The sequence below is a fragment of the Rhinoraja longicauda genome, chromosome 10 (genome assembly GCF_053455715.1).
Source record: "Rhinoraja longicauda isolate Sanriku21f chromosome 10, sRhiLon1.1, whole genome shotgun sequence".
NCBI classification, from domain to species: domain Eukaryota; kingdom Metazoa; phylum Chordata; class Chondrichthyes; order Rajiformes; family Arhynchobatidae; genus Rhinoraja; species Rhinoraja longicauda.
Genome location: NC_135962.1, coordinates 53,157,538 through 53,179,504, shown reverse-complemented (window position 1 = coordinate 53,179,504; position 21,967 = coordinate 53,157,538). Strand labels below are relative to the sequence as shown.

The window sequence follows — 21,967 nt, the reverse complement described above, 5'->3', positions numbered from 1 at the left end:
TTGTGCCTTTTATATTTTGCTGAGGAACTGCTGCAGAACTGAGAGCCTATTTTGGGTTGCGGTCATTTGTATCGAAAAATGATCTTCCTTTAGCCTCTTTTCCCTCTAGTCCCCACTGATTTCAACTTTGGGTCCTTGATGCCACCCTCATTCAAATGCTGCTTTGAAGTCAAGGAGAGTGACACACCCCTCACCTCAATTCTCTTGTTTGGACCAAAGATATTCTTATTACGATACAAGTGAATTTAATGTTTCAATTGTAAGTTGAAATCTCTGACTGAAGAATCTGGAGCAATGAAGGAAATGTGGGAAAAGAAATGAATGAGGATGAATCTTCCAGAAACTAATAGATCAGATTACCATGTTATAATGTCTAACTTATGCCTTCTGATTGGGACATGTTACTGTGACTGTGTGGTGTTAATTTGGGGAGTTGGACCTCTCTACTGCACTTATTCATAGGTCAACACCATAGGTTAACCTCCTCATAGAATTTCAGATGGCTGAAATGATTGGTGGTATCTCTGCATGCAACCACTCCTGTTGACCATGGTCATGGGCTTTTGTTTATCACTTTTGTTTATGATTGAGATGCTTTTCAAATATCACAGATCTGTTGCACCTTTTGGCCCATCATGTCTACGCAATGCCACAATAAAGCAATTTGATAAATCTATTCCCCTGGTTTTTCCCATAGCCCTACAAATTAATCTCTCTAACATCCAACTATTGCTAGTTAGGGACTCTTAATAATGGTACCAGTAAGTAATAGTAAGATAATCTGATTACTCTTTTGGAAATCCAGAATTGTTGGCCTCACATTTAACATTACTGGCATACATTTGTCCTTATTTTATCCAGTTATGTAGTCTTTCTATGTCCATTGCAATTGCATACTCATGACTCCATGCCAATGTTCCTCCAGGCTCCTCCAACCTGCAAACCTAACATAAAGCTGTATTCTTTCACTTAAAAAACTCAATAACAACGGTGAAACATTTAGACCTTAGATCCTTGAATATACATCAGCATTGTTAGTACCAGGAGCTGGAAGGATTTACCTCAATATATACATTTTCAAAATCTATTGTATACATTTAATGCTAGTTTAATTTTACTGACCCAGAACATCTGCATTGCACAAGTGTAAAACAGAAATATGGGATAGGTATAGGAAAAGCACTCTTAAAATCCGTATTGCAATTTCTGGAGATTTTACTTAAACTTACACATTGCTCCATGAGGGACACATTGGCTTTTCACTGGATCAAAAATTTCATTCTCATCCATGCATTCACAGAAGAAGGAACCTTCGAAATTTTCACAAAGAGCTGTTCCGCAGGCTCCATTCATCATCTCACATTCATTAATATCTGTGGCAGAATCATAGAGTCATAGAGTGATACAGTGTGGAAACAGGCCCTTTAGCTCAACTTGCCCGCACCGGCCAACATGTCTCAGCTACACTAGTCCTACCTGCCTGCGCTTGGCCCATATCCCTCCAAACTTGTCCTATCCATGTACCTGTCTAACTGTTTCTTAAACATTGGATAGTCCCAGCCTCAAATACATCCTCTGGCAGCTTGTTCCACACACCCACCACCCTTTGTGTGAAAAAGTTACCCCTCAGATTCCTATTAAATCTTTTCTCCTTCACCTTGAACCTATGTCCTCTGGTACTCAATTCCCCTACTCTGGGCAAGAGATTCTGTGCATCTACCCGATCTATTCCTCTCATGATTTTATACACTATAAGATCACCCCACATCCTCCTGCACTCCAAGAAAAAGACCCAGCCTACTCAACCTCTCCCTATAGCTCAGACCCTCTAGTCCTGGTAACATCCTCTTAAATCTTCTCTGAACCCTTTCCAGCTTGACAATATCTTTACTAACACATGGTGCCCAGAACTGAACACAATGCTCTAAATGTGGTCTGACCAACGTTTTTTTTAACTGCACCATGACCTCCCAACTTCTGTACTCAATGCTCTGACTGATGAAGGCCAATGTGCCAAAAGCCTATTTGACCACCTCATCTACCTGCAACTCGACCTTCAAGAAGCCATGCACCTGCACTCCTAGATCCCTCTGCTCTACAACACTCCCCAGACGCCTACCATTCACTGTGTAGGCCCTGCCCTTGATAGACGTCCCACAATGCAACACCTCACACTTCTCTGTATTAAATTCCATCAGCCATTCTTCAGCCCACCAGGCCAATCGATCCAGATCCTGCTGCAACCTTTCATAACTATCTTTACTATCTGCAAAACCACCCACTTTTGTATCATCAACAAATTGCTAATCTTGCCTTGTATGTTCTCATCCAAATCATTGATGTATCATGTTTATTTTTATGTAGAAAATGTGATCACTTTTTGGTTCTTTATAGTTTATTTTCCTTAAATCTCACATATTTCCTCTTAATATAAATGATCCACCATAGAAGCAAAGTAAAAAGATGCTGAAAAATATTCACAGAACGTATACAGTGCAGCACATAAACAGGCCTTTCTACCCACCTTGTCTGTGCAGAACATAATGCCAAATTAAACTAATCCCATGTGCATCCACATGATCCCCATCTCTCCATTCTCTGCATGCCTAAAAGCCTCTTAAATGTCACTTGCCCCACATATTTCCATGAAAACTTCCCTCCTCTGACTATATAGCTATGCGCTCCTGTCTTTGACATTTCTGCATTGGGAAAAAGATTCTGACCACCTATCTGATCAATGTCTCTCTTGATTTAATAAACTTCAAGCACATTCAACCCTTGAGAGCTATTTGCACTAGTCGATGGCCAGCAATAAATATCAAGGCTTGAAACAAACATTTCAATCAATGCATTCCAATTCAATAACATAATAGTATTTCATGAAATCCTGTTCTAAATAATCCCTAGGAGGGACAATCATGATAAGAGAGTGATACAAAATATGTGGGGATGTGCATTACTGATCAGAGAGAATGTTGTACAAACACTTGGCGAGGACATCCGAGAGGGCTCATCCAGCGAGGCCATTAGGATAGAAATAAGAAAGATGCATTCACCATGATGGTATTATATTCTAAACCTCCCAAATGCTACCAGGATCTACAAGAACAGATATGCAGGCAGATTATGAAAAGATGTAACATTATCAGGATAGTTGGAGTGAGTAATTTTAACTTTCCAAATATTCCCTTAGTATCAGGGACTTAGTTGAGGCAAAATTTGGTAAATATATCCGAGGGTTTCTTACAAAATTATGTGGATAGTCCAGATGGGACTCTTCTGGACCTTGCATTGGGAAACGTGTTTAGCCAGATGACTGGCATATTAGTGGAGGATTGGGTTATGAAGAAAGTGTATGGCATTCTTGCCTTTGATGACTGAGATGTTGAGCATAAAAGTCAGGGAGTCATATTGCAACTGTCATATTGTATAAAACTTTAGTAATGCCACATGAGTAGTGTTGCGTGCAGTTCAGGTCACCACATTACAGGAAGAATGCCATTCCCATTTCGTTTATTACATTGTAGCTTAGAAAAAAAAGGGCATTATTCCTTAATTCCCTTTCGCATTTTGGAGATTTGTTTGTATCGGCTTGATAAGCATGTTAGTGGTGCCTTTGTAGCACAGTGTCAAGTAGAAATGTGGATATCAATTTTGAGCACAACAGAACAGTTGTTCTGTTTAATCAATATTTAACCATGAAAATATTTACCCTCACTAGAATAGAATGCTGTTTGGCATTAAAGAATTGAAAACCTCTCCTGGATTTCCAATTTGTCATCGGAAGAAAACTAATAAGATTGTAGGATTTTAGATTCTGAAGTTTGGTATAAGAATTTAGTTCAAACTTACCAACGCATGCTTGTCCTCTTACTGGAACCTCAAAACCTTGATCACATAGACAGTGAAAAGAACCATCTGTATTTTTACAATACCCATGGGTACCACAGATGGTTTCATTTACACACTCATCAATGTCTGAAAAAAAAAAGCAAAACAGCTGGAATTAATCATACAATTTCACAAAGACGGTGATAATGAAATAAAGAGGAATACACTGTAGTGATTACTGGAATAAACTTCATTTTCTAGTTGGTCATGATGATATAATTTGTAAATTGAAATAGGGCAGTATCCCACAGATCAAAATGATGTGCATGGTTAATAAAATAAATTAGTAGGGAATCTAGATTTAATGATCATTGCTTGATCATTTATGGTTGTAAATGATTACAGATTTGGAAATAAAAATGTTCTCAATACATCATCGGGATCTTAATTGTATAAGAATACTTACCAATGCATTTCCCAATAGCTGTACGTTGGAATCCTGGCTGGCAAGCCATAATGCACTGAAATGAGCCAATAGTATTCTCACACTTCCAGGTCCCACATGGGCTGGGGTTGGCATATAAAATGCATTCATCAATGTCTAAGTAAATTCAAGTAGAATAAAAAAGGCCAGCAAAATTAGCAATGGTATTCTGGCCTTTAATAAACTGGTATATCTTCAAAAGTATGTGTCTTTCAAATTTAAAATAACAACATCATCTCTTTCTTGACGAGTGTCTAAATATCCCCTATCTATCAAATTTCCCTAATCTTACCAGCCTTTTCCTTCACTAATAGGAACATGCTGGCCCTGAACTCTCCCCATCTCATTTTAAAAGTCTCCCACTTGCAAGGTGTCCCTTTACCTGTAAATAGCCTCATTTAATCAATCTTTGCAAGTTCCTATCTAATGTCATCAAAATTAGCCTTGCCCCAATTTAGGACTTTGACTTGTGCAACCAGTTCTATCTTTTTCCATGACAAACAAATGCTCCCATGCCAAAGGTTCAGTCACTTGCCCTGCCTCATTTCTCAAAGGAGGACCAATGTTGCCCCCTTCTCTAGCTGGTATATATGTATATTGCTTGAGAAAACTATCCCAAATAATACATTTTAACTAATATAAGTCCTTGGTACTACGGCAGTCCCAGCCAATTTTAGGGAAGTTAAAATCACCTGTTATTACAACCCTATTATTCTTACTGGTATTTGCATTCCCCCAACATATTTACTCCTCTAATTCTTGCTGTCTATCGGGTTACTTTGGTATAATCCCGTCAAAGTGATTACTTCCTTGTTATTCTTGAGTTCCACTCATGTAGTAATTACACCCATTTGTAATGGCTATAATATAAATATGTACGATTTAAAGAGAAAACATGTTATCTTTTATCCCGGATTTACCATTTTTAGGGGAATAATAGATGTAAGAATGGTTATAAATAACATCAGATCCTTTATTAAATCCAATTTCTGCTGGCAAAATGTTGGCCAAAACATTTTGTTAAAAACCTGAACATTTCCTAATTTTTTGGCAGCCAATTTGTTTGATATAAGAAACTTTACTGTACATTTTAACACCAAAATAAAATTATCACTATTTTTAAAGTGATTCTTACCAGTACATTGCTCTGCTTCAGGTAAATGTGTGAACCCTGTTTCACATCTACACATATAGGATCCATCTGTATTTATGCATTTACCACCTAAACACTTAGTCTCCTCACTGCATTCATTTACATCTGTGGGAGAAATAATGCACAATAAAATAAGATAAATCATTTCAGTTGGTAGATCAATATGAAATTTTATTGCAAGCAAAACAGTAAATAGAAAATAAATAGCTTTTGTAAACATTCTAGAATCAATCAAGTGCCCTTTCAAAGTTAATATTCCAATTAATGAAGAATAGTACGCAACAAAACAAGAGAAAAGAAACAAAATACATGGATGCTCTTTCACGACCTCAATGCTAATACAGAACTGATTCTGGCTGGCTGAGTTCCATTAGCAATTTCCAAGTTAGGTTCAGCTGTTGGATTCTAAATGGATTGTGATAGGAGTTTATTAGGAGATAGGAGAGGCATTGACAAAGTGGATAAAACCTCTTTTTTTGCAGGGTGGAAATGTCAAATACTAGAGGGCAGAGCTTTAAGATGTGAGGGCAAAAGTTTGAAAGGGATACACCGGACATGAGGTTTTTTTTTAAACAGAGTGGTGGGTTCCTGGTGGCAGAAGCAAATATAGTGGCGAGTAAGGTGCTTTCAGACATTCACATGAATATGCAGAAATGCAAGGATATGGAGCACTTGCACGCAGAAAGGCTTATTTCAATAGACTTCATGTTCGGCATGGACATTGTGAGCTGAATGGCTTGCTCATATCGTGTATTGTTTTGTTTTTTGTTTTAAAAAGTAGGATGGAAAAATTCAAAACAATGGGAGATAATTATTATGAATGATTTGATGATATAAATCAACCTGCAGTAGTATGAACTATCCATACTAACAATCAAATGTAAGAAAACAATAAGAAGCCAGCTCATCGTCTAAATTAACAAAATATTGGCATTAAAAATGAATAGAAAAACACTCATCACTCTCAGGACCATCTATGTACTAAAACTTTTGTTTGATTGTTTGTTTGTTCCTGAACTACAGTCAAAATGGGGGGAGGGGGGAGAGCATGCTGCACCAATGCAGGAGAGGTTTGGGCCCACCGGGTCCACTTGGTCTAGTATCTTGTAAAATTGAGCAAGGATATTAATATCCACGTTTTTAACCTCACCGGGTCTGATCTCGCAGCTATCTCCTTAAAACGATTCAATGTTTCTTGTACATTCACAACATTAAAAGCTTTAATCATTTATCATTGTTATCTTTTTTGAACAAGGGCTACTTTTGCTTATATCAGCTCAATTGTTGTTAGCCGAAAATCTATGTTTATAGAACTTTTCCATTATATGATTATTGTATGAACCACAGGAATGATATCTGTTGAATATTTGTAACTACATGTACTGATAATTGTTTGTTATAAAGTAATATTTGCTGATCTGAGCATATCACTTTTACGGAAATTGCCTCACTCTGCCTTGTTACTAACAATCTTATAAGCTCCACGATATCAAGGACTTTGGCATGCATATTTCTTCATTCTTTCTGTGAGTGGATTTGGTTAATGCAAGATGAGGTGGCATTTACAAGTCATTGTCAGGTAACTAATGGGGTCTGTTTTTAGAAACGTTCATAAAACGACTTTGTCTGTAAGTTGGAATATGCACCAAAATTACTTGCTATGGTAACCATACCTTCATGATATTGCAACAATTAGCATCAAAAACACACAGGACTGATAAGCAAGAACAATTCCTGAAATGGTGAGAGTTGGTAAACTAACTCAGCCAAATGTATGTAGGTATATTGGCTTTTAAATTTAATATAATGGGAGCTCAATCGTATGTAGGGATACCCATCAGTAGGCATTTTGTAATCCAGAGATGACCTGCATCATAAATTGCATAATGTTACAGTATGTGCGATGTACCATGGTTATGGTAAACTGCCTTAATTCTGTCAGAACAACTTGGGTTAATGGAAAGTATGCAAAATAAATAATGAATGGCACCATCTGCTTTTCCAGTTTGTTTCATAAATGATTCTGTTTTTTGTCATGCTATTCCGATTCAGAACATCATATATGTAGTCTCCTGCTCCCATTTTCTACTCTTATTGAGCACTTTTTTTATGATTGACTTCAAAGTTCCAGATTGCCTTTCTCCAAAGGCATCCAAGTGCCCAATGTCCAACTGCTCAAATGCCATCCATTTGGGTACATTTGGTTTTCTTACTCAATACACTTGAATTTTGTGCTCCATCACTTAGTTTAAAAAAAAGTGTTGGAACAATTAATAAGAGCAGCAGTCGGCTAAATTATTTATCACTTTTGGAGACAAGCCACCAAACTGCTTATGGCTGCAACTCTGTGGAAAATACTAACTTAAAATTGGTTTATTAATTTTTTTTGTCTGAGTCCAGATTAGCATGGGACTTTCCTTGAAAAAAAGCCACTTTAAATCATTTTGTAACCTAATGCACAATTCAAAATACCTCATAAAATGTCCAAGTCCAGAAACGTGACATGACTCACAGTAGAAAGAAAATCTCTAGTTGCAACAATGTATCCAAGATATAATAACTTGGCTATTTGACAATATACTGTGCATATGCAGTTAGCTGGAGAACTATCTAGAATTGTTTATTCAAGGTGTCTGGCAATCTGCTCGGTTCTAAAATTACACTGCATTAAATAAGTGACTTCATAAAAATTGCAGCGCCTAAACTGTTCAGATCAAATGGGCATGGATAAGTATATTATTTGAAGAAAATGTTTTTATAATCAAAATATGAGTACAGAATGTCTACAAAATATGACTACACAAAATTTAATGTTTTCCTTTCTGAGGTTTAGAAAGAGTCCAAAACTTAACCTCCGCTGTTTATGGTTTTGCAGAGCAAAAAACACTCCATTCAGCCAAACCAATCAATGTACATCAGGTTCCACTTTGAACCTGTATGTTCTCATCTAAATCTATCAGTTATCTCCGTTAATCCTCAACAGTGGTGCTCCGCAAGGATACATTCTCAGCCCCCTTCTTTACTCCTTACACACCCACGACTGTGCAGCCAAATACAAATCCAACTCAATTTACAAATTCCCAGACGACACCACCGCAGTGGGCCGGATATCAAATAATAACAGGACGGAGTACAGAAAGAAGATTGATAACTTCGTAACCTGGTGCCAAGACAACAACCTTTCCCTCAATGTCAGCAAGACAAAGGAGATAATGATCGACTTCAGGAAGCAAAGTGGTACACATACACATTGCATCCAAGCAATGACTGAGAAAAGACACCAACACTGTACGTCTTTAGAAGGCTTAGGAAGCTTGCCATGTCCCCAATAACTCTCACCAACTTATACAGATGTGCCATGGAAAGCATTTTATTGGGATGCATCACAGCACGGTTTGAGAACAGCTCCATCCAAGACTGCAAGAAATTGCAGAGAATTGTGGACGCCTCCCAGACCATCAGGCAAACTAACCTCGCTTCCATTGACTCCATCTACACCACGCTACCTCAGCAAGGCAACCAGTTTAATCAAGGACAAGTCTCATCCTGGCCACACCCTCTTCTCCCCTCTCCCATCAGGCAAGAGTTATGGAGATGTGAAAATGCATACCTTCAGATTCAGGAACAGTTTCTTTCCAGCTGTTATCAGGCAACTGAACCATCCTATCACCAACCAGAGAGCGGTCCTAACCTACCATCTACCTCACTGGAGACTCTTGGACATCTTTAATAGGACTTTACAGGACTTTATCTTGCACTGAACGTTGTTCTCTTTAACCTGCATCTGTACACTGTGGACATCTTGATCATAATCATATATAGTCTTTCCGCTCACTGGATAACTCGCAACAAAAAGGTTTTTCACTGTACCTCGGTACACGTGACAATAAATTAAACTACCCCTTCTCTCTCTATTCTATTCAATTCAATTCAAATGTTCCCTGTGTTAGTAAGTTCCTTGTTCTTACCGCTCTTTGGGTCAATAAGTTTTTTTCTGTCTTGATGTCTATTTTATATTGATGTCCTTCAATTATGCTCTCCTCTATAAACCTATATCCTCAGGTTTCTTTTGCCAAATGTCAAAAGACCAGGTCTGTTCATCCTTTCATAATATGTATTGCATCAAATTTTTGGCATTATTTTAAGCTTCTTTGCATCCACTCCAATACGTCTATGTCCTCTTTATTTGACTAGTTACCGAACCTCTGCAAATGCACAGTAGAAAGTAACCTGATTGCATCAAGGCTTGGTATGGGAATTCCAATACACAGGAACACAAGAGGCTGCAGAGTCATGGACTTATCCTGGCACGGTACATTGCTGAAACAGCCCTCTCCACCAACAATGGTGGAGGTGCTGCCTCAAGAAGGTGACATTTATCATCTAAGGATCTCCACCATCCAGCCATGCCCTCATTGCTGCAACTGTCGGACAGGAGGTACAGAAGCCTGAAGTCCCACACAGCCAGGTTTAGGAACCACTACTTCCCCTACAACCATGAGGTTCTTGAAAAGACCCACACAACAGGACTTGGTTAAGCTACATTTGGATTACTGCATGTAGTTCTGGTCACCCCATTACAAGAAAGACGTGGAGGCTTTGGAAAGGTTGCATATTAGGTTGGCCAGATGTTGACTGGATCTGCAGGGAGACATTGGACAGACTTCGATTGTCTTTTCTGGAATGTGAAAGGCTGCGAGTAGATGTGCGGAAGTATAATTTAAATATGAGAGGCATAAATAAGGTAGACAGTCAGAACTTTTACCATTTAGTTAGTTTATAAATATTACATATTTCATAAACATAAAACAATACGGATTTTAGCAGGTATTGGCATATGTCTTACCTACACAGCTTGTTCTATCAGGAGTTGTGGTATAGCCCTGAGCACAAAGGCAGTAATAAGAGCCTTCTTCATTGTTTATACATTCGCCATTCGGACCACAAATGTCCTTAGTCAAGCATTCATTAATATCTGTGGGGCAGAGGACATATTACAGCACATATAAAAACTGCAGGAGACGATAGACAATGAATTTCTGGTGGTCGCAGGTTGAAGTGTCAGTGGAGTAGGCCGCTGGAGGTCTCACAGAAGTTGGATGAGCATGCAGATTGGGCGCGGTCTGCAGTAGCTCAACAGTGGCTGAATAGCGATGGAATACACCAACACAAGACCAGGCTGACTACAGCACCGAACCAGTGCCATCACCAGAACAATGGGCCTTTAAAACCAAGATAAGACGATATTTTGAAGAACTTGATACTTGAAAACAACGATCGCTTCAGAAATATGCCAACTCTTTGTATAATTTCAGAATAAATCTTTTTTTTTTACACACACATAACAGTCATTGCACAATTTTACATACGTATTATTGACTTATGTATAGTATGATTTTACTGGATTGTATGCAAAACAAAGCATTTCATTGTATCTAGGTACAATAAAGTAGGTATACTATATTATACTAACAAGGGATTTAAAAAGCAGAGATAAGGGAAAAATTGCCACCAAATCAGACTAAATTAAACTGGTAAATAAATAGGGAAGAGGGTTTAAGTGAAGAAAAATTAAGGTGATTTGAAGTGAATGGTTCAACAAATTCAGGTGAGTTGAAGTGAATAGTTCTACAAATATCATTGTTTTGAAATTGATGGGAATAGATAAAATGGATAATGGGGGAGGAGAGGGTGCTGCACCAATGCAGGTGAGGTTTGGGCCCAACAGGTCCACTTGGTCTAGAATACTTTATATTTAGGAATGGGAAGGTGATAGGAACAGTTTGAGGGATGCCTCTGTTAACTAGAATAATAAAGGGGGATGACCGAAGTGCAGAAAATCATTTGTAACAGTTATGGTGATAAGAAATACTAAAGGAAAAAAAGTTTGCATGTGGGTATGAAAGGAACTTCCCTTAACAGTAACCACATGCTAAGGAAATGTGTGGAAGGAAGAATAATGACAGTTTGTCAGAAAATTACATCAATAATCATGAGGGCATTTAATCTTCACATCGAGTCCATAAATCAGGTGGGTAATAGACAATAGACAATAGGTGCAGGAGTAGGCCATTCAGCCCTTCGAGCCAGCACGCCATTCAATGCGATCATGGCTGATCACTCCAGGTAAGGAATATAATTTTACAAAGATAGGTACGAAAGCTTGCACAGAAAAACTAAAAAAATGTAAGATTAATAGGGAAGGAAAAACTTGTGCGCAAGATAAAGCTGGCCAGAAATATAAAAACAGGTTTGCTTGATATTTAAAAAGAAGAGTTAATAAAGTGAGCATTGGTCCTCAAACTGCAAAGGAATATAAAACAGACAATAAGTTTATTTAGAAACCGGAATAAAGAGGTCTTAAGAGATTGAGAAGGGGAAATAGTTATAGGGATGAAAGGAAATGGCAGAGAAGTTAAACAAATATTTTGCATCAGTGTTTATGGTAGAAGATACTGCCAATTTCCCATTGATCTCAAATTATCCCGGAAGAAATTAAATACTATCACTGTCAGAGGGTTCTTGACGGAGGAAAGTCAAGGCACAGGGAAGTCAGTTTCAAAATAAGGTGTCACATTTAACATTTAAATAAGATTTTTTTTTTTCCTTGAGGATATCGAACTTTTGAATCATTTTTTTCTCAAATGCCATTGACTGCAGATTCCTTGGATAATATTAAAGTGTAGCTAAATAGATTCTCAATGACCAAGAGGATGAAAGTTACTGTGGGTAACAGGCATTGATTATAATCAGAACTATCATGATCTTACGGAATAGCTGAACAATCTCTGGGGGCTGAGTGGTCTATTCTACTTGTAATTTTATGATGATAAGATGCAATTTCTCAAAGGTGTTCTTTTACCATTATTTTTTTTTAAAATAGTGGATACTCATTTATTAAGTAATTAAAGGCCAATACTGATAGATACTTGGACACAGAGAAAAATCAAGAAGAAAAGAATGACTTTCTGCTGCTTTCTCTTGTGGTATATTTTCAGAGAAGCCTGATGCTACTGATTTTCAACAAGCACTTAAAAAAAATTAGTTCTTAAATATAGACTGCTTCTGTTCAGAGTTAGATTTTGCCTTTGTGGATGGAGAGCAAACATTTCTGGCGACAATTGTAGCTGGATTATGGAGGGATATGTATCACCTGCAGGCAGAGGAGATTAGTTTAACCTGAATTCATGTTCGGAATGGAAATTGTGGGCTGAAGAGGCAGTTCCTATGCTGTACTGTTTGATGATTGTACTCACTTATGGTATGATTTGCTTGCTTGGCATTCAAAACAAATTTATTAATTGTATCTCGGTACACGTGACAATAATAAACAAACACCAATAAAATTCTTGTTACCATCCTTGTATACTCAGTATATTCCTTTGAGATTACTAAGTCACAATGATTTCAGAAATGTCTTTATTTCTGCTGTCTGGTTTTCATTATAATATAGATGTATAAAGTAATTTTCCAGATTTTTTTTAATGGTTTTCTGGCTATTTATTTTGATTTTTATTTCTATACTGAATATTTCAATGCTTTTAAAATTCTAAAATGTTGACATGAATATTTTAAAGATCTATTTTGCCATGTATCATTTAGAATCAAAAACATATCAATTGAAATAATTACATCGTTTTTGAGTTCCTTCAACTCTAACAAAAACAGATGGCGGAATAAAGTCCAACATAATTTGTATGCCATTTCCACTATAATTTTCAATATTTTAGCCATTTATTTAAACTTCTAAAAACATCTTTCAATGGATTTCTAGTACTCAAGCTTTATTTTATCATAAAGTATCCTTTCTTTTCAAGCATAAACTTGTACGAGTACAGAAGTTCCCAGAGAATTGTGTAAACTGGGACAGGTACATTTCTTTCATAAACTAATGCTACAATGTTTACTGGAAATAAACATTTTTTAAGCAAAAGCACTACTGTCAAATAACCCATCTTACCTTTTTCAAGAAACTGAAATTCTTTGATTTATGAAAGACTTTTCGCTTCTTTTTATTAACTATTTCTGTTCTTGGTCACGAATAGAAGGAACTATTGAGTCAGAAAGTTTTGTCTTATTGCCCCTCCCTTTTTACTGTATGTTGTAATTTTTTTCATACAAAATATATAACAATTATTTCTCATAGAAAGTAGGTAGATATCGGATGGCCAAAAAATATTAATTTCCATCGTCACCTTTTGTTTCATTTTTAACTTTATGTAACATGCATGAAATACAGCATACAATTTAGGTCTCAATTTTGGTAAAGACAGATATACTTGCACATGAGACAATTCAGAGGTTGTTTGATGGATTGATATTTGGTTTGACGGGTCGATAGTTAATGATGTTTTGAAACACGAGAGGTAATTTGAATGAAATGAGGGAATGCTGGATTAGAATCTGAGAGGATAGACACGGGGCCTTCGGCCCAACGTGCCCAGGCAGATCAACATGTCCCATCTATACTAGTCCCACCTGCCCACGCTTGGCCCATAACCCTCTAAACCTATCCTATCCATGTACCTGTCCAAATGCCTCTTAAATCTTAGGACAGAACCTGCCTCAAATACCTCATCTGGCAGCTTATTCCAGATACCCACCACACTTTGTGTATTATGTTCCCATTAAATCTTTTCCCCCCTCACCTTAAACCTATTTGGTCTGGTTTACAATTCCCCTACTCTGGGGAAAAGACTGTGCATTTACCCGATATATTCCTCTCATGATCTTGTACACCTCTATAAGATCACCCCTCATTCTCCTGTGCTGCATGAAATAAAGGGCGGCACAGTGGCGCAGTGGTAGAGTGGCTGTCTTACAGCGCTTGCAGCGCCAGAGACCCAGGTTTGATCCTGACTACGGGTGCTGTCTGTACGGCGTTTGTTTGATCTCCTCGTGACCTGCATGGGTTTTCTCCGAGATCTTCGGTTTCCTCCCACACTCTAAAGACGTACAATTGTAGGTTAATTGGCTTGCTATAAATGTAAATTGTCTCTTGTGTGTGTAGGATAGTGTTAGTGTGCGGGGAACGCTGGTTGTTGTGGACTTGGTGGGCCAAAGGGCCTGTTTCTGCTTTGTATCTCTAAACTAAACTAAAGTCCTAGCCTAGGAAAGAACTGCAGATGCTGGTTTTAATCGAAGGTAGACAGAAAATGCTGGAGTAACTCTGCGGGACAGGCAGCATCTCTGAAGAGAAGGAATGGGTGACGTTTCGGGTCGAGACCCTTCTTCAGTCTGATCCAGAGATGCTGCCTGTCCCGCTGAATCACTGAGTGTCTAAAGTCCTAGCCTGCTCAACCTCTCCCTATAGCTCAGGCCCTTGCTTCCTGGCAATTTCTTTGCACCCTTTCCAGCTTGACCAAAAGTGACCACCATATTCAAAATGTGGCCTCACCAAAGTCTTAAACAACTTTAACATGACCTCCCAACTTCTGTACGCAATACTCTGATTGATGGAGGCCAACGTACCGAAAGCCCTTTTGACCGGGGTACCGCAGCTATTTACAATATATATTAATGACTTGGATGAAGGGATTAAAAGTAACATTAGCAAATTTGCAGATGACACAAAGCTGGGTGGCAGTGTGAACTGTGTAGAAGATGCTATGAGGTTGCAGGGTGACTTGGACAGGTTGTGTGAGTGGGCGGATGCATGGCAGATGCAGTTTAATGCAGATAAGTGTGAGGTTATCCACTTTGGTGGTAAGAATAGGAAGGCAGATTATTATCTAAATGGTGTCAAGTTAGGAAAAGGGGATGTACAACGAGATCTGGGTGTCCTAGTGCATCAGTCACTGAAAGGAAGCATGCAGGTACAGCAGGCAGTGAAATGTTGGCCTTCATAACAAGAGGAATTGAGTATAGGAGCAAAGAGGTCCTTCTGCAGTTGTACAGGGCCCTGGTGAGACTGCACCTGGAGTACTGTGTGCAGTTTTGGTCTCCAAATTTGAGGAAGGATATTCTTGCTATTGAGTGCGTGCAGCGTAGGTTTACTAGGTTAATTCCCGGAATGGCGGGACTGTCGTATGTTGAAAGACTGGAGCGAGTAGGCTTGTATACACTGGAATTTGGACGGATGAGAGGGGATCTTATTGAAACATATAAGATTATTAAGGGGTTGGACACGTTAGAGGCAGGAAACATGTTCCCAATGTTGGGGGAGTCCAGAACCAGGGGCCACAGTTTAAGAATAAGGGGTAGGCCATTTAGAACGTTAATGAGGAAAAACATTTTCAGTCTGAGAGTTGTAAATCTGTGGAATTCCCTGCCTCAGAAGGCGGTGGAGGCCAATTCTCGGAGTGCTTTCAAGAGCGAGCTAGATAGAACTCTTAAGGATAGCGGAGTTATGGGGGTATGGGGAGAAGGCAGGAACGGGGTACTGATTGTGAATGATCAGCCATGATCACATTGAATGGTGGTGCTGGCTCAAAGGGCCGAATGGCCTACTCCTGCACCTATTGTCTATTGTCTATTTGATCGTGTTTTCTGGCATTCTTATCATTTCTTTGACTTTAACGGCATGGAATAGAGTTATCACTGCCCAGTTGAAATATAGCATCTGCATGGAAAGGGAATCTCCACTGAAAATATACTGAATTGCTATTATTACTTTTAATGCAAAATCTTTACAATCTATGATGTTATGACTGACAAACATATATATCTAATGCTAGAAACATTCTGCTTTATTACCGTTAACTTCCACACTGTACTTCTATTGCACCTACCTTCACATGTCAGCCGGTTTTCTGATAATCTGTATCCAGGATTGCAGACTGAGCACGTGTAGGATCCCTCAGTGTTTACGCAAAGTCCATTAAAACAAACATCAAGGGATTCACATTCATCAATGTCTATAGCAAAAGGTACAATAAATGTCATTATTTCAGATGCCGGAAACATTCTGCTTTATTGCAGTCATATTCTCTACACTGTAGCTCCATTATACCCACCTTCACAAGCCAGTCTGTTTTCAGATTTTCTGTACCCTGGATTGCAGGTTGAGCATGTGTAGGATCCCTCAGTATTTACGCAAAGTCCATTAAAACAAGCATTAAGGGATTCACATTCATCAATGTCTGTAGCAAAAAGTACAATAAATTGTATTATTTTATATGCCAAACATTCTGATTTATTGCAGTCATATTCTGCACTGTACCTCCATTATACCCACCTTCACAAGCCAGTCTGTTTTCTGATTTTCTGTACCCTGGATTGCAGATTGAGCATGTGTAGGATCCCTCAGTATTTGTGCAGAGTCCATTAAAACAAACATCACGGGTCAAACATTCATCGATATCTGCATATAAAATACAATAAACTGTGTTCAAGTTTTCTCAGATCATTACCTAATGCACAGGCAACAATGTAAGGTCGAACAGAACCTAGCAGAGAGTTAATTGTATAAATGTGTAGCCCAAAGAGCTGAATGCAAAACAATAGTTCGATTTATGAGCACTGTTATCAGTATTGGAGAAGTGGGAACTCTTGGGTCAGGACATACTTCATATAAATTCTGCTCAGATCAGTACCTCACTGAACAGATTAACTTAAGCTGTAGATACACATGGAATGCAATCAGTTTTCTTGTCTGTATTTAAATGAGCCCCAAGTTGGAACTTGTCTACACAGTTAAATGTTACACTGGATTTCCACTAAAAATCTATGCTGGATTTCCCTAATCAATCCATGCCTTTCCAAAAGTCAATGCCCCTCAAAATTGTTTCCAATAATCTCCCTGCTGTTGGTGCTAGACTAATTATAATTACCTGTTATCTCTGTTGGCCTTCTTGAATAAAGCTATCACACTTGTTTGACAATGATTTTTATAGCACTTAACTGAAGACAGAGTAGAACTGATAATTACCAGTAATTAAACAAAGACACAGAGAGCTGGAGTAACTCAGCGGGTCAGGCAGCAACCCTGGAGTTTTCTACTAGTAATTACTTATTTTAGATTTTCCTGAATTTTGTAGGTGAGAAATGCTTGGATAACTTTTCATGTTCTACAGCATTATACATTTAAGGTTCTGCATGGTTGACAGGACCTGAAGATTGGGCATAGAATCCAGATATGCAGCTGAAGCTAAGGGTGATACACATGGTTGCGTATGTGGACAGAGTTGAAGATTAGGAATATGGGCTAGGAATCTAACTGGTAATGCAGATTGGGAATATGGGCTAGGTGTATAACTGAAATCTGAAATTTGTTAACATGGACAAATAATGCAAGGCCCAATGAAGTGGCAAGAGCAGGTTCACAATTAAAACCATCAGTCAGTATATAATCTCCCAGGCCTTGGAATTTTAAAATTCAAGAATAAATATAAGGAGAATTAACCATTATGTACACATGTGTAAAGGGAGGAACAGCAAATTGAGTACAGGAAGATCACGAGTCCATACTAACACATGGGTTAAATACTCAAGATTGCAATGGACTTATTTGAAAATGTTCACAAACCTCTGCAGTTCTTCTGGTCTGTCACAGGTTCAAAACCTTGGTTACAAGTACATCTGAAAGACCCTTCCATGTTGACACAATTCCCATTGGTACAAATGCCAGACATCAAGCATTCATTCCTATCTGAAACAGACACAACATCATAACATTAGGGTCTGTAACATTCCCAATTTGCTTTGTTTAGAAATATATATGTTCCACAAAGTTCCAACTAAGAAAAATAACCTATATATACAATTTTTATTTTTCCAGTATCTTTTGTAAACAGTCATAACAAAATCTTATTAATAATCAACAAATCTGACAGAAACAGAAAAAGGTTACGTAAAGTTGAAGCCTCAAAGAACAATACCACTGAGAAAAGAAAATATGGTATATTTATTCTAATCATACCATGGTACGATTCTAATCGTACCATGAAGCTCATAACCTTTTGTATGCATTAATCCCAGTTATATTGTGGCATATTAGAGTCATACAGCGTGGAAACAAGACCTTTGGCCCAACTTGCCCAACACCAACCAGCATGCCCCATCCACACTAGTCCCACCTGAGTGCATTTGGGCCGTATCCCTCTAAACCTATCCTCTCCATGTACCTGTCTTGGATGTGGTCAAGTCATCAAGCAAAGACATTTGCATTAGGAAATAACAGGGTGCAAAACTGGCTTCTTTTTTGATCAATCCAATGTATGTCAACGGTAAAAGGTTTTGGCTGAAGAAGGGTGTCAACTCGAAACATCACCTACCCATGTTCTCCAGGGATGCCCCCTGACCTATTGAGTTACTCTCGCACTTTGTGTCCTTCTATAAGGTTTTGCCAAATCTTTGCAATCACATAAGCTACAGTTTATTTTTTCATTTCCTTCTCTTCCACCGTCTAATCATTACCTTATTTACGTAGAGAAGACTAACTTTGTATGCAGCCCAACTAGCTAAGAGATTCCAATATGTTCTGTTTTTATTTCAGATTTTCAGCATCAGCAGCTTTTTGATTATCAACTTAACTATGCATCCTACCTGGGCATCTTCCATTCATTGCTTTGTATCAGTTGTTAGCTGACACATTGGAAGGAGCCCAGGTATTAATGCACTCTCAGTAGGGCATGTATTCAGGTTGTGGCATTCATCAATGCCTGTCAAATTAATCAAATATTGAGTTCAGTTTTTCTAAAAATATTAAAGTAATTCCCCAAAACACAGGGATCTTACTTCCTAATGCAAGGTTTATCTGCATAGTACATATTCCACTCACCTTCCATAATCAAATGCATCCAAATTTTCATTATGGTGAGATCACATAATATTTAAATTCTTCAGTTAGAGGACATTTTTAAAATCCAAATACATATATATTTTTGGGTGGCCGTTATTGATCAAATTTATTTTCAGCTCAATCATACTTTATTTTCATCCTGTCAATTGTAAGGCACTAGAGGGACATACCTTCAATTTGGGGGAAAGATAATTGACAGGACCATATCCATTTCCATTTAACCGATCATTAAGACAACTATGTTGATGCCAATCAAAAAGTTGGTTCTGCATCCTAAACACATGATACGAATCATAGGAAAAAGTATGAAAAAGTAGTACAATTGGATGTTGTGAAGAGAAAAACGATGTCACTTTCCACTTCAACAAAACACCCAACCCAATCTTAATAATTACAAATCGTATTCCACAACAATCAGAGGTATAGTTTTCTAAGAGCTTATAGTTAATGCTTCTATTTACCATTGCAATGTCCTGGTCTAGTCAATATATAACCTTCTTCACAGTCACACACATAAGAACCTGGAATGTTGACACAACGATGTCCATGGCATATGTTGGCCTGCTCACACTCATTGATATCTGTGCAGTGAGAAATCAGTTATGTAGATAGCAATAAGTTAAAGGCTTATTGACATGATAATTCAAAATATCGAAACCCAAAATTGCTTGGGATTGATATGCACCACCACATGCATTTGTGCATGTTCAAGGCCCAATTCCAAGCTTTCCTGCATTTCCTGCATTGTACTGGCATGATTTTTCTGAGCTTATCGTCAGATTTTTTTTTCTTGATTGAATTAACACTCAGGCTCCAATATTTTGAATGTATAATCCACCAATATAAGCATAGCACTAAGGGGGGGGGGGAGGGGGTAAGAAGTTTGCAAATGCTTCATGCCTATGATAGATATCTAAGGTTTTAATGACAAGAATGTCTTTCTGATTCCTGACAGTAATGCCTAGAAGAGTGATGTTCTTCTGAAAGTGAAACTAACAGATTTAAAGATGGACTACACTTAATGCAGAAATACCATTTAATAAGGTAAATGTCTTTGCAACAGGATAGAGGATCATTGAAGAAATATTCAAGGGAAGAGAACTGAGATTAATCTCACTTCATGTTTGGTCCAAGAATCGTAATAGTTTTCCCCTGATAATGATATAGAGCAGGGATCTCCAAACCATGGCCCGTGGGCCACGTCCGGCCCGCCACTAGATTTTATCCGGCCCGCAGCAAGCTCTTAGACAGCGGGAACTGGAGCCAGAAGCTGCCGGCGAAGGTTCACCGGAGAGTGGATCGCCACCGACCCAGAACTGCGCCCCCTCAAAACTCCCCTCCTCGCCGCCGCTCAACCTGGGGAGAGAGAGGGGGGGTTGGGGGGAGTCGGGGTAGAGGGAGTAGCGGGTGAGAGTGGGAGCGCGGGGAGGGTGTCAGAAGGTCCGGTGAAGGAGCGCCACCACTTGCGGGAGCTGCTCCTTCCCTCCCTCTCTCCCCCTCCCTCTCTCCCAGCGCCAGCGAGATCTGATCCGCTCCTATACTCTCTTCCCCGGCCCCGTCTCCCTCTGACGCAGTAAAATACGAACAAACAAAAGTGAAACTTCCCTCCTCGCCACTGCCGCCGCTCACCCCGGGGATGCGGGGCTTCTGAACAACAACTACACTTATGTTTGTTCTTATTTTGCTGCGTTAGAGGAAGATGGGACCGGGGAAGAGAGTGGAGCAGCGGCGCAGATCTAGCTGGCTCTGGGAGAGAGGGAGGGACAGAGAGGGAGAGAGGGAGAGAGGGAGGGAGCAGCCCCCGCAAGTGGCGGCGCTCCATCACCGGGCACTCCTTGGCTGGACCCCCCGACACCCTCCACCTCCCCGCGCTCCCGCTCTCACCCGCTGTTCCCTCTACCCCGACTCTCTCTACCCCGACTCTCTCCCCCCCTCACTCTCTCCCCCCCCTCCTCTCTACCCCTCTCCTCTCCCCCAGTGGTGGTCACTGTATTTATTCTGTTTTATAAATAATTGTATACCTACGGTATATATATATTCCAATATTTCAAGCTCTTTTAAAAAATTGAATATTATTTATCTGTTGCCATATAAACCTAATGTAAACTAACCTAATCTAACCTAACCTAGTTTAACCTTTCCTAATCTAATCTAACATAACCTAGTCTAAACTTTTTTGAGTTCATTAAATTTATAAAACTCACACTACTTTACTTTTTCCTACGGCCCGCAAAAATGTGCCAAATATATAATGTGGCCCTCGTGCTGAAAAATTTGGAGGCCCCTGATATGGAGTCATATGGCATAGAAAAACACCCATTTACACTCCAATGAGCACCTGACCTCTGTCCCCAATCACTCGTCCCAAACCAAGCTGTGATGCAACTCAGCAGTATATTTTCTATGGTGCATAGATACCACTAGCAGCTATCTATCACTGGTCTGGATCCAAGCTACCCTAGCACCATATTAAAATGGAATGTGGCCAATTTCATGATTTTCCATGGTATACAAAAAGATTGTGCCATTTAGTAGGCAAGAAAATCTAATTAGCAGATGATAAATAGATTCAATTTACTGCAAAACAATTCACAAATAAAGAGATACCTAGAAATTCATTCTCAATCTGGAACATGAAATGTACTATTAAGTAGAATTGAACTTTCTATTTCGCTTTCAAAATTTAGTTGACAAAAACATCAAACATTTGCTGGAAAATAGAAATATGGAAACTTTAACATTGCAAACAAAAATGTGT

General features: G+C 38.8%; 1 protein-coding gene across 4 annotated transcripts in view; it reads right to left on the bottom strand.

Moving 5' to 3' along the window:
• Window positions 1-21,967, bottom strand: part of LOC144597455 (latent-transforming growth factor beta-binding protein 2-like) — a 172,173-nt gene that overhangs the window by 27,968 nt on the left and 122,238 nt on the right. For all 4 annotated transcript variants that reach the window (XM_078406876.1, XM_078406878.1, XM_078406877.1 and 1 more), the window contains 10 exons: window positions 19,671-19,790; window positions 17,935-18,057; window positions 16,645-16,770; window positions 16,424-16,549; window positions 16,199-16,324; window positions 10,315-10,443; window positions 5,451-5,573; window positions 4,298-4,432; window positions 3,853-3,978; window positions 1,230-1,373 (listed from right to left, as the gene is read on the bottom strand). In XM_078406876.1, the coding sequence (XP_078263002.1) occupies window positions 1,230-1,373; window positions 3,853-3,978; window positions 4,298-4,432; window positions 5,451-5,573; window positions 10,315-10,443; window positions 16,199-16,324; window positions 16,424-16,549; window positions 16,645-16,770; window positions 17,935-18,057; window positions 19,671-19,790 (1,278 nt within the window). The remainder of the gene's footprint in view (window positions 1-1,229; window positions 1,374-3,852; window positions 3,979-4,297; window positions 4,433-5,450; window positions 5,574-10,314; window positions 10,444-16,198; window positions 16,325-16,423; window positions 16,550-16,644; window positions 16,771-17,934; window positions 18,058-19,670; window positions 19,791-21,967) is intronic.